The sequence below is a fragment of the Misgurnus anguillicaudatus genome, chromosome 4 (genome assembly GCF_027580225.2).
Source record: "Misgurnus anguillicaudatus chromosome 4, ASM2758022v2, whole genome shotgun sequence".
NCBI classification, from domain to species: domain Eukaryota; kingdom Metazoa; phylum Chordata; class Actinopteri; order Cypriniformes; family Cobitidae; genus Misgurnus; species Misgurnus anguillicaudatus.
The window spans coordinates 13,981,751-13,993,663 of NC_073340.2; the positions used below are offsets into that span (position 1 = coordinate 13,981,751).

General features: G+C 33.6%; 3 protein-coding genes across 5 annotated transcripts; 1 reads left to right on the forward strand and 2 right to left on the reverse strand.

Annotated features, from left to right (window-relative positions):
- Positions 1-112: 112 nt before the first annotated feature.
- Positions 113-2,705, reverse strand: emc9 (ER membrane protein complex subunit 9). Its single transcript, XM_055177143.2, has 6 exons — positions 2,545-2,705; positions 1,787-1,984; positions 1,418-1,494; positions 1,270-1,339; positions 1,090-1,184; positions 113-1,004 (listed from the first exon to the last, which is right to left on the reverse strand). The coding sequence occupies exons 2-6, from the start codon at positions 1,982-1,984 to the stop codon at positions 824-826; spliced, it is 621 nt and encodes a 206-aa protein (XP_055033118.2). The 5' UTR covers positions 2,545-2,705; the 3' UTR covers positions 113-823.
- Positions 2,706-4,157: 1,452 nt separating this feature from the next.
- On the forward strand, positions 4,158-6,720 carry psme2 (proteasome activator subunit 2). Its single transcript, XM_055176446.2, has 11 exons — positions 4,158-4,314; positions 4,668-4,700; positions 4,815-4,877; positions 5,019-5,105; positions 5,180-5,225; positions 5,299-5,396; positions 5,487-5,555; positions 5,637-5,704; positions 5,787-5,841; positions 5,995-6,081; positions 6,509-6,720. The coding sequence occupies exons 1-11, from the start codon at positions 4,267-4,269 to the stop codon at positions 6,587-6,589; spliced, it is 735 nt and encodes a 244-aa protein (XP_055032421.1). The 5' UTR covers positions 4,158-4,266; the 3' UTR covers positions 6,590-6,720.
- Positions 6,721-6,807: 87 nt separating this feature from the next.
- lsm5 (LSM5 homolog, U6 small nuclear RNA and mRNA degradation associated) lies at positions 6,808-11,430 on the reverse strand. Of its 3 annotated transcripts, none has more exons than XM_073866742.1 (5): positions 11,306-11,430; positions 8,922-9,017; positions 8,775-8,802; positions 8,538-8,610; positions 6,808-7,031 (listed from the first exon to the last, which is right to left on the reverse strand). In XM_073866742.1, exons 1-5 carry the CDS (start codon positions 11,400-11,402, stop codon positions 6,999-7,001), a joined length of 327 nt encoding a protein of 108 aa, XP_073722843.1. In that variant the 5' UTR covers positions 11,403-11,430; the 3' UTR covers positions 6,808-6,998. The 3 variants fall into 3 exon arrangements, with proteins under 3 accessions (XP_073722843.1, XP_055032422.1, XP_055032423.1); XM_055176447.2 differs by lacking the exon at positions 11,306-11,430 and adding an exon at positions 10,963-11,116; XM_055176448.2 differs by lacking the exon at positions 11,306-11,430 and adding an exon at positions 10,719-10,743.
- Positions 11,431-11,913: the final 483 nt, after the last annotated feature.

The following is an 11,913-nucleotide window of genomic DNA, read 5'->3' on the forward strand; positions in this document are numbered from 1 at the left end:
ACACTTGATACCTAAGGAGGATGATAACACTTCTCAAAATCATTTTAATTATTCTCTAAAATGATTACAGTTTCTAACCAGCAGCTAACCAGAAATATTAAACAAGATCATACAAGTTATTATCAGAGTTTATTAGAACTGAATTACTGATCAGCAGCCATTTATTATTTCAATTATTCACAGTAAAGTCAAAGTGGGTGTGAACATCCGAATAAATGAATTGTGTGGAAAACTGAATCACATTTTGATTTTCCTTTTATACAACAGAGCAGATTTGTCTTCATTGTTGTTACTGTACCAAAAACAAATAAATCTATTGAGTTGATCAATCCACTGCATCTTTTGACAACTGATAAACAAACCTAACCCAGTCTCAGTGTTAGACTTCTAATATATTTTCCTAGTGTAACAAGTTATAGTTTGCATGTGTGTGCGCGCCTTCATTTTGTTTTCATGAGCAAAAACATTAATGTAACATGTCTTCCAATAGAATAAATAAACCCAAAATGAAATGTAACATGATTTATCAGACTATGGGAATACCTAAATGTTAGTAAAAAAAATAGTTAGATAGAAAAATAGTTTAAAATAGTTCAATTAAATGAATTCATTAAATAATAAAACTGAAAGACTTGTTTGTGCATTTCTGGGAATGTTGCTGTAGCATGTACAGTATTTATGCTGTTAGGTACTTTTAGTTATTTATCATCTAGAACCCGATCATGAACGTTCACATCTATACTGCGTGTCAAATAATCTTAACACACCTATAACATTAGCTGCTTAACAAAAAATGATCGAGTCTATTGTTACACACATGTATTTACACAACTCCATTGGCTGGAGAGACCAGTTCCATGACCTTGGCATTGAGTTTCTGATTGGTCCAGTCTTTTGTGATGTCGTCCAAATGACTGTCAAAATCCACCAAGAGCTTCTGATCGCCAGAACTAAAGAGCTGGCGAGCTACTGAACAAGTTTCCTCCCACTGTCGAAGCATTATTCTAACACAAACATGTGATATATTAACATCTGAATGTGAAACATTTATACACAGAAACACAAATGGACCTATGGAGATTCACTTACGTATGTTTGTCTTTCAGAGCCCAGCGAGAGTCTTTACGCTCATACATGATGATCGGAGGCACGCGACAGTCCGGAAACATCTTTTCTCCATCAATCTAAAATGCACGTTTTCTTTAATATTAATTAAATCACTTAATAAATTAAGTTTTTGTGCAAATGTGTCATAAACTTCAAATTTACCATGAGTAGCACAGCATTGTTACACTGCTCTGAGATCTTGTCTGCGATCTTTAAAGCACAAGGTGTTGGACTGAAAAACAATCACAGTTTATGTAAGTCAATACAGACTAGAATGAAATTAAGAAAATAATAAAAAATAAAGGAATACCTGCTGTCCGATACACAAGCATTCGCCTGATAATACCCCACAATCCTCTGCTGCGTTTGTGAACACCAAACATCCACCTAAAAGAGATAAAAGAGACACATTTGATCAAAATAACATCAAAATAAGGTTCATAATTCTATAAACCGGATGTGTGGCCGCAAAACTGGCAAGTCAGCTGAAACTAAATGAATGTAAAGAAACACTTTATTCAGAATCAGAGCTGTATATATATATATATATATATATATATATATATATATATGAACATATACAGCTCTGAATAAAGTGTCAGGTATTCCTCTTTTATCCAGTTTTGTGGCCATAATAAAAAATGCTGTATTAATAAAGTTGAGCTGACTGATGTAATACCTGTGTGAGGGCGAGCTGTGTGATGGGTGTGAGAGACAGGTGAGTGTGTAGCAGTGGCACACAGTCTGTAATCGAGAGAGCAGCGCCTCCTGCAGGATTGGAGGACAACAGCACTCCATTAACACTGCTGCGGGGAAACTGACTGGCGTGCAGATACATCTTCACATAGGCCAGACATGATAACTCCACCTCACCCATCTCACAAAAAACACACACAAAACACACACTATAGATTATAACCTGAACACAACAACACATACTGGAAAATCTTTGGTATCTTGATGTGCCTGTGATAAAGACCTTTATGAGCTGGTAGAGGACAAATGTGAGATTTTGCATATGTAAATCAATTTGTAAATCAAATCTACAGTTTATACATAAATTAACAGTGACATTATACATGATACAAAGGAAGTAAATTATATGTAAAATAAACATATAAAATAGTAAACAGTATATATTATTGTGATATACAACACTGGAGTATTTATCCTTAAATAAAACCCTTAATGGAGAACTGGAGACGAGTGTTGTAACTCTGCACAAGAACCATGACTGTCCTAAAACCTTTCGTCGTCAAACAAATCATAACTGAACATCACATCACGATTTCCCATTGTTTAAATACTATAACGTTACGTCGAAAGCAATGCATAAACGCGAAACACAGAAGTGACAACTCCATTGAATACAACATCTATCAATACTGTCGCTTTAATCAACAATAAACGCCATAAACTAACAGAAAAAATATTTACCTTTGTTTTCCTTAGAACAACGTGAAAAACACAATAAATATGACTTTATATCATCAGTCTGAGTTAAGCAGTGAATAAAGCAGCATACAGGCAAGACTCAGGTTTCTTCTTCTGTGGATTTATTGTCGGGTTATAAATGAACTGCATCCGTGTACACGTGCACACTGCCACCTACTGGACAGGAGTGAGAGGAAACATTAAATACGGAATATTTTGTTGAGCTTGGCATTTTCTGGTTTCTGAACATAAACGGGGTGAATTGTACAAGTAAATATAATAAAAGTAAGTATAATACTCAACTTATTTTGTTGATTTTTAAAAGAATAACATTCATTTGTGTGGAGGCAATTCACTTTACTGCTTCCTAACATCACCATTTATTGCACATGTAAAAAACTATTATTATTTTTAAACATTTGTCAGACTAAAGCATTAAGAGTTTACTGCATGAGTATTTGCACAGTATTACCTCATTCCTTACTGAGTAAAGCTGTGTTCATGACAGAAAGCCAACATCCTGAGTGAAACCTTCACCACTATATGGTAATCCCCAAAAACTCATACATACCCTAACAGAAACCCTCTGAACTTCAACATCACATTATGATAAACAATGTCTGCTCAAAATACACATACAGTAAGTTTAGCACTTAATCTGAATATTTACTGTCAATCACTAAGTCATCAGAGCAACTAGCAGAAAAAACATTGTTTTGAAGAATGAAGACTTGTTTTTGTCAGCATTACGCGTTGAGCTCAAAATAAATGTGTTACAGCAAACTATATTGCTAAAGCAAAATGAACAAACCTGAAAAATAATTTTACCAAGGTGACCACAGAATTATTCAGAATAATTCTAAACCCAATTAGAAACATCAAACTCTAAATAAATTATATTTGCCCACCTAAGACATTAAACCCATTTTACTATTTTTTCTTATTTGGACAGCTTTTATTCCTAACCTGTTATTTAAAAGGATTTTACACAAAACTTAAATAAAACAAACATCTAACTCCTGCTTATGTGTTCCTCATAACAATTTAATGAATACAAATGTAATATTTAATATATAATTAATTATAATACATTTTATATAAAATGTATCATAATAAATTAAAGTGATAATTTCCATCTTTATTTTATGTGATGGTGTGTTAATATTCACTGAGCACACCTCAAAAATACTAATAAAAACGATGACAACACGTTCCTTCATCTGCAACACACTGTTGAAAATCTGAGTTAAAATGTGAGCCTTCGGTTTAAGAAGAGATTAATTGAATTCAGTCAGTTTGTGTCAGAGTCAGAGAGACAATAAGGTCTGGTCATTATACTTAATATAATTTTATTATTTGTGTCAGTTTAATAGTTGACATGAATATAGCAGAGCGGATCATTTGAAAAATTACCTTTGACTGCACTTCACAACAAATTAAATTAATAATAATGATAACAGAATTAAAGAATAGGGTTTGTGCTCGGTCTCGTGGACGCGCACTTGTTAAAAGCCTCATGGTGGGCGAGTGAGTTTAGGGTTTCTCTCAGCAGACAACATGCAACGAGCATTAACCTTTTTTTTTTTTAAACAAATATATAACGAAATAAAGCTTTACTTTTATTGTGTCATGAATTGTGGGCGTCAACAGATGAAATCGAAAGTGTAGGTGAAGTGTTTCGTTAAAACGACCGCTGAACATTGTGCTGCTGCTGTTGCAATCAAAATGTCCAAAACAAAAGTACTGAAGATAAACACTGATAATGCAGTCCGGGTAAGATAACATTACTCTATTTATACTGCACTATAATCTGTAAATACCGGTAAAATATCAATCTTACCGACCGTGTGCGCTCACTGTTTCAGCTTTGACGACACGCTGTTGATAAAGCCAACATGAGTTTTTACAAACTTAACCCTCATTTTTTATTTATATGTGTTTCAGAAAGTTTGTGGTGTTTTTTTAAACGTTTATCAAATGCATGATGTCGGTTGTTTGGTGAAAAGTCTGTTTGTATAGAAATATAAATACCTGAGTCACTCTTCCTCCTTCTGTGTTTTAAAGTGAAAGTAAACATATGTCACGGTTTGATCATGTATTTTGTTTTGTTTGTGATCGACATCCAGATTGAAAACTACCGACAGTCTCTATATAAGCAGGTATATAAATTCTTTGTATTTGTAATAATAATTAATGTGTTTATATTTGCTATTGTTGTATTAAATGTATGTGTATATTTGCTATTGTTGTAAATAATGTGTGTGTATTTGTAGGCAGAAGAGCTTTTCTCCAATTACATTCCTCTGAAGATATGTCAGTTTGACAATCTGCTTAAGGTACATTTACGTTAATTCATTTCATGATGCTTTACACGACATTATAATGTAAAGGAAATAAATATATGATACTTTGATATAAACACATCTTTCAGTGTGTGTGAGAGAAGCAGATGACACTTCAGTCTGTTTTACTTTAAGAGTGATGAGTTGAGCGTTACTGATCTTCAGTCTCTTCATGCACCTCTGGACATTCCCATCCCTGATCCACCTGCTCCTGAAGATGAGGTGAGCATGTCATCATAACGCTTCTGGATTTTTCCTCACTTCTGGATTGATACTCATTTTATATTGTAATACAGGAGATGGAGACGGACAAGAATGAAGATGATGAGAAAAAGAAAAAAGGTTATTTAGTCATCTACTTGCACTCACTTTAGATTTTGAGACAAATTATTAAAGGATTTTTCTCTTGTGCCAGCTCCCAAGTGTGGCTTCATCAAAGGGAATGAGCGAATCGTGAAGTTGCTGGATGTTGTGAAACCAGAGATCGTTGCTCTGAAGGAGACCTGTATCACTGTAGGTGGACATAAATGAATTTAAAGCAAATGTCAAATTTTTTTCTATAAACAGTCAAATGATGAGAGTCTGGCACTCTTTTCTTTTTAGGTTTCTTGCTGGATTTCTCATCTAATTCCAAAAATAGAGGATGGAAATGACTTTGGAGTCGCAATTCAGGTAACTTGCACGAGTCTTATTTTTTACAATGACAGAAATGTCATCTAACATGATGTTTCATTCTGTTAAATCTTGTTTTAGGAGAAAATCCTTGAGAGAATTACAGCTGTGAAGACAAAGCTGGAGACCTTTCAGACCAACATTAATAAGTATGAGAAAGTCTCATGAGTTCAGCTGCTCTTTATTAAAGCGTAAACGTGCGCTGATAAGAGTTTGTGTATTTACTGACAGATATTTCTCTGAGAGGGGCGATGCAGTGGCCAAAGCCTCTAAAGAAACTCATGTGGTGAGAGGCACAAACCCAATCACTTATTTACTGTCATACAACATTACATTGTTTGTGTAAATGGATTGTTAGTATCATTGCATGGATTTTATACAGTATACTGATCACAGTTTTCTTACAGTATACGTCATAAAGTGTGTTTTTCTTTTACAGATGGATTATCGCTCTCTAGTACACGAGAAGGATGAAGCGATTTATTCTGAGATTCGAGTTATGGTCCTTGATATACGTGGGTTTTATGTGAGTCATTTACCTTCATTCATTAAGCAGAAAGCTTTTAATAAAACAATGCTACAAGCTATAAAGATAGAGGATAAAAACATCTGCTCTGTCACAGATACATCACCACGTTTTGTGCTAAATGTTTAATACGCAGAATAAAACGTTACTAAAAACAACACCGCTCCTAAAGCAGTTTATAACATGGCATTTATATCATGGGGGACTGTTTAATGTCCAATGACAAAACGAAAACCAACTAACAGTGTGTGCACTGCACTGATAAAGATGTTTTTAAATCAGTAAGGTCACTACCGTATCAAGTGTTATATATTTAAGAGGACTTACTTAAACAGTCCTTTTGGGATGTGAGGTTTACTATAAATACACTGATTTGATTTATTTGTGCTTTTATTTTGAAATCCCCATTTGTTTGGTCTGTGTTCAGGCTGAGCTCTATGATGTCATCAGTAAGAATCTGGAAAAGGTGGTGAATCCCAAAGGAGAAGAGAAACCGTCCATGTACTGAGACGTTCAATGTGGATACTCTGGAGCAGCTATCAATAACACATTCACATGTTTGACAATACTTTAAAGGAAACATTCTTAAAATGGTGAATATCATATTAAAACAATAATAAATATTTTCAATTTGTTTCACATGGCGTGTCAAATCCTTATTAATGTCAAATGTGAAATATTCAAATGTGAAAGACTTAATGGTGTTATAACAAATAACATCACAGAGCAACTGATTTTGTTTTATTGTAACACAGAACAAGTGTTTACAAAAACCTTTTAGATTTAAAGAATAAACAGATTGTAAAAACAAAAACCAACATCCTTATAAAATAAAAACAATCTTTAAAGCACAGGAATCTGCCATGAAATACAAGAACGTAAATGATGTCTTTATTCTGGAAGGTGTTTCACATTTCTCAGACTTCTGGTCCTTCTCCTCCTGGGATCAACTATAAAAGAGCAAAACATCAATGTTAACAATACACAAGAAATACACGACAAAAGCTTTTATAAGCTGTAATGAAATTCTGAAGGCTTTATCGCTCAGATCTTCATTACTCATCATAAAAGATGCATTCAGACATGTATTCAGATGACACAAAATAACTCAAAGCTGTTTTCTAGTAAAGAAAGTAAACGATAGTGAGAGATGACATGACCGTGTCCTCATTCTGAGCTGGTATGAAGATCCATTTCATGTGATCTGATCTCAAGTATTTGGGTAAGAGACGTGACACCTGCATGATCTGATCACGGGTATGACAGAAAGATTGCGCTACTTAGACCCTACGCAGAACTATAAATTACCACTGACTTAACCCTTGTGCATTGTTCAAATTTACTACGCTTTCGTGCTGTTAGTGGATAAAAACACACACCAAATTAAACGGCTACAAAGATGTATCAGATAAATTTTTTTTTCACATTTTTTTCATTAAAAAAAACTTATGTTCATAATAAATGATGTTCATAAATCTAATGCAGAGAAGATTTTTACAGAAAATCTTTTTTCACATACACACGCAATAATATGCTTTTATTATGAAGTTATACTTCATATAACAATGTACAAGCCAGAAATTAAGCTCTGTTTTTGAATAGGCCTACTAAAGGGTTAATAATGCCACATGGTAAACACAGTAAAAATGACAAATTTGACCCCTTAGCAAAAGGAAAAAACACCAACATTCAAAAAATGCATGATAAAAAGCTGTCATAGCTCTGCAATAAAAAATGTGGTTATAATGGAAGTCAATGGGGCGAAAACAGCCACTAACAATAAATGAGGGAGACAAATAAAAACTGATGCTACACAAAAACTAAAAATGCATAAAAGCCAATGCTTTTACCAATCTTTGACATGTTACAAGACTGTGAAAAAGGTCAACAAAAATCCAGTTTACAATCACTTTATATATTGAAAATCTGTCATTTTGTGAAGATTTCGTAGTTTTGATCAGTACTGAGGTTGATTAACAGATTTCTGAAAAAATTTGGAAAAAAATATTCAGCCGATACATTTTTATAGCCGTTAAATTCAGTGAATGTTTTCATCTACTAACAACACGAAAGTGTTGTAAATTTGCCCACGGTATATCGTTGAGTTTTTGAAAAAAAAGCAATTTCTTAAAATATATGTAAATATATTTGTCACCAAAAATCATTAAATTTTCTGAAACAGAAAGTTGTGGCCAAATTAAGAGTAAAAAACCCTCTAGTGGATGAAAACATCCCCAACAACACATAAGGGTTAAAATTTATGAAATCATCATAGCCCATTAAAAACACCTGCTCTACTAAAGTTAAAAAACTGACTTACGTGACATGAGGGTGAGTAAATTAACAGTTTTTGTGTGAACTATCCCTTTAACAAAATCTATAACCAAGAAAATTTTCTCAGAACATATAAATAATTGTAAAGTAGGATGAGTTGTGAAGAGCTATGGTTGTTTTACCATTGTGATGTTATTGCCATTGAGTAGAATCTGATCCAGTTTTGTGATCCGTCTTCCCTCTGGAGTGATTTCACTGTTAGTCAGCAAGAAACAAAATATTACACGATTACTCCCTCAAACATTTCTTAGTAAAAAAATCAATATGTGTGTGTTTAGTGTTGCCATGTGTGCTGCACTTATAACCAAATACACTATATGAGATATATATTTGACATGTGTAATAGCAAAGATACTTACAACTCTGTCACATCCTCAAGGACCATGTCTGATTAACTGATTAAGAAACCTTAAGATTATGTCACACAGAATGCTTTATCATCAATGACGTCATCAAACTAAATGACATCATTGCCTGTTGGCGCTGACATCACTCTTAAAGGATACTGACAAAATCATCAAACCCGAGCAGAGTTCCAACAATCTCTTTATCATTCTTCATGACGATGTGAATCCGTGAGCCGATGCATTTATCTACCAGCTCTGAAAAACATTAAAGAAACCATGACGCAAAATGATAGCATGACATCTGATAATCTAACATATATTACCTCTTCTGTATATGTGTGAAATCTTTCAATCTTCTGTATTCATGATAACATCTGGATTCCCTGACACTAATCTGAACATACCTGACACTACTTACCTTTATAGATTGATTTTTATTAGATCATAATAAAGAAAATATAACAAAAGGGGATTTTGCTGATGGTATGGGGAATACTGAAGTGAAATCACACTGGTCAGTGATGTTCAAGTGTGACACATGGGCTGTTTATAAGCAGACTGTCATGTACATCTCTATCAGGGCTCTTCATGTTTCTGCTCAACTCAACTCTGGAGCTCTGGATTAGGATGCTGATGGCATGTTGTGGTAATTGATAAAGCTTTTATTACGATAGACGCTGGTATTATCACGGTGTTAAACTTCAGTATTATAGTCTCAATAACAAACAATCCCTTGAACATTAGATATAAATAATACAATAAAGGGAATACAAATATTTATGAATTTCAGACAATTCAATAATTCAGAAAGGCAAACTTGCTTACAGCCGTGGGACTTCTCTGATTGGTTCCCATGAAACAGCGGTGATCAATGGCATTGCTCTTTTATGGCTCATTCATGCGTTATCTGCTTATTGTAAATCGGTCCATAGTTTATTAACACATACATTTTTGGTGCATTTATTTAAAGACCACATGTACCCTTTCTTTTTTGTCATTGGTGTTACTTTTATGGCAATATGAAATAAAATATTTTTCTGTAATTATGACTAGGTGTGCTAAAAAATAATAATATTGCAAAATAACTAAATGAATAAAGTTAATATGTTAGTGGAAGAGACAATAAAAAAAATCAGTGTACAAAATGGCTGCTGCAAGGTATCAAACCACATGTTGTCAATCATGGTATACTCACCAAATTAAGCTGTTTAACCAATTGGTATAATATATATATATATATATATATTTACAATAAAGTATGTTATACTAGTGACTTTAACTAAAAGCTTCAAATGAAATCATGAGAATTTCTCATAACTAAAAAGAGACAGTGGACTTAACATCTTCAGGAAATGGGAAGAAGGTGGTTAGGTTAGGTCAGGTGATGTCATCAGTGTGATTTTTATATCAAAATAAAACATTTTTTAAAACGGTAACACCAGTGACAACTCTGAAGTGCAACTACTTTCATTATATAATTTATAATATCTATTTATCATTTTTTTTTCATTTACATCATATATTTGATAGTTATGTATTCTTTATCAGATTTTAAATTGTAGGAAAAACTGTTTTTGACTTCAAAATAAAACACTTTCCCTCTGTACATACTGTAAGCAATTTGGTGGTGGTTAGAGTTCTCTATAATTAATTAAAAAACAAATAAAGCGCCATTAATGAATCGATGTGATGTAATTATTTAAATACCAGTGTTTTTGTTTTAAATATAAAGAAATTATAAAGAAAATAAAATTAACTATAAAGTATTTTTAAAGTGTAATATTTCTGTAAAAATATCTCATTAGATGATGAGACTTTAACCAGGACTAAGCATTAGTGTCTCCAATTCAAAATAACTATTATCTTCGCGTTACTATGGTTACTAACTAAGATAGATGTTTCCAGTCCACGTTTGAGGTTTGCAGTCCTTTACAATTCATCTCTAAACACATCTACCTGGATGTTTCAAGCAGTGTCAAAGATCGTGATGAGCTCTTGACTTCAGGTGTGTTTAATTGAATTTGGAGCCAAACTATACAGGACTGTGAACCTCGCTGGAGATCTAAAGCTTCATAGCTGAAAGCGGTCTCAATCCTCAGAAGCTTTCGGAAACTCGTTATTGTCTACTTGCATGATTAAAACCTGATATAGGACTCATTCGGCTGTCTAAATGATTCATTTAATAAAAACTCACACATACCGAGTGGTAGGAGCTGGGAAGGATTCGTTGTTGCGGTTGCCGCCATTTTAATAGACCCAAATAATCGCTGACAGATGATCATGTGACATCGATAAATAGACGTGACCATTCGCGCACAGAGAAACATATGAAATCGATTAACAGCCCTGAACAATCGAGAGGTTGAGTCGTGTAGTAAAACATTTTATAAATGATAATCATCGATATGCATAAAATACACATGTACTGTGATAAACCAATGGTTCACTTTCATAAGTGAAAATGGGATTAAAATTGTACCAGTCAAAGTTTTCATGAATTTGTTCTTATTATTTTAAAGTGGTGGGAATATTGCTCATATCACCATTGAAGTGCACATCACATTTAGCTTTCATGAAGGTAAAAAAATGCGGCGTTCCTAAATCTGGTTGTCCTACTCTTATAAACAAACGAGTAACCATCAACTGCAGTTACTGATGAGAGATGGATGATGATGTCAGCTCCACCGTTTCACTCTCGTTGGTAGTCGGTCTTGAAAGTCACTCATCATTTGCATAAAGTTGACTTTTCTCAACTTTGTTGCATCGCTTGGACACACCCACTTCCTGTCACCGATGCTCACTGTCGCTGGAAGCTTTGAGGAAATAAACCAGATTGGGTCGTTCTGCTGATACTAAGGCTTTATGCAAGTAATATCACGCATATCTCTCTCATTAAATGGTGTCATTTATTTAAAATATACAGTAGTATGCAAATGTCTTAGGCCGCCACTACCAGACTTGTTTTAGAAGTTTTAATGTCCATCCATTTTTATTTTTCAATACATTTTATTAAAATACAAACAGAAAATACAGGAAATTATGTACAAAAAAATGTTAGGACTAAATGTCGTCTTTAGGCATCGTCTTGTTTAATGTGACCTCTCTTGGCACTGAACACATCTTAAGGGTTTTTGAGCAGAATGAAGTAAAA

Excerpts from the sequence above, each read along its gene's own strand:
- emc9 (XM_055177143.2), bottom strand. The coding sequence starts at position 1,984 with ATGGGTGAGGTGGAGTTATCATGTCTGGCCTATGTGAAGATGTATCTG. Across the intron at positions 1,495-1,786 it reads CACAGCTCGCCCTCACACAG|GTGGATGTTTGGTGTTCACA; the intron begins GTATTACATCAG and ends TATCTCTTTTAG. Across the intron at positions 1,005-1,089 it reads GCTCTGAAAGACAAACATAC|AATAATGCTTCGACAGTGGG; the intron begins GTAAGTGAATCT and ends TGTTTGTGTTAG.
- psme2 (XM_055176446.2), top strand. The coding sequence starts at position 4,267 with ATGTCCAAAACAAAAGTACTGAAGATAAACACTGATAATGCAGTCCGG. Across the intron at positions 5,226-5,298 it reads TGATGAGAAAAAGAAAAAAG|CTCCCAAGTGTGGCTTCATC; the intron begins GTTATTTAGTCA and ends CTCTTGTGCCAG. Across the intron at positions 5,397-5,486 it reads TGAAGGAGACCTGTATCACT|GTTTCTTGCTGGATTTCTCA; the intron begins GTAGGTGGACAT and ends TTTTCTTTTTAG.
- lsm5 (XM_055176447.2), bottom strand. The coding sequence starts at position 11,089 with ATGTTTCTCTGTGCGCGAATGGTCACGTCTATTTATCGATGTCACATG. Across the intron at positions 8,803-8,921 it reads CGGGTTTGATGATTTTGTCA|ACATGGTCCTTGAGGATGTG; the intron begins GTATCCTTTAAG and ends TCAGTTAATCAG. Across the intron at positions 8,611-8,774 it reads CTTGAGGATGTGACAGAGTT|TGAAATCACTCCAGAGGGAA; the intron begins GTAAGTATCTTT and ends GCTGACTAACAG.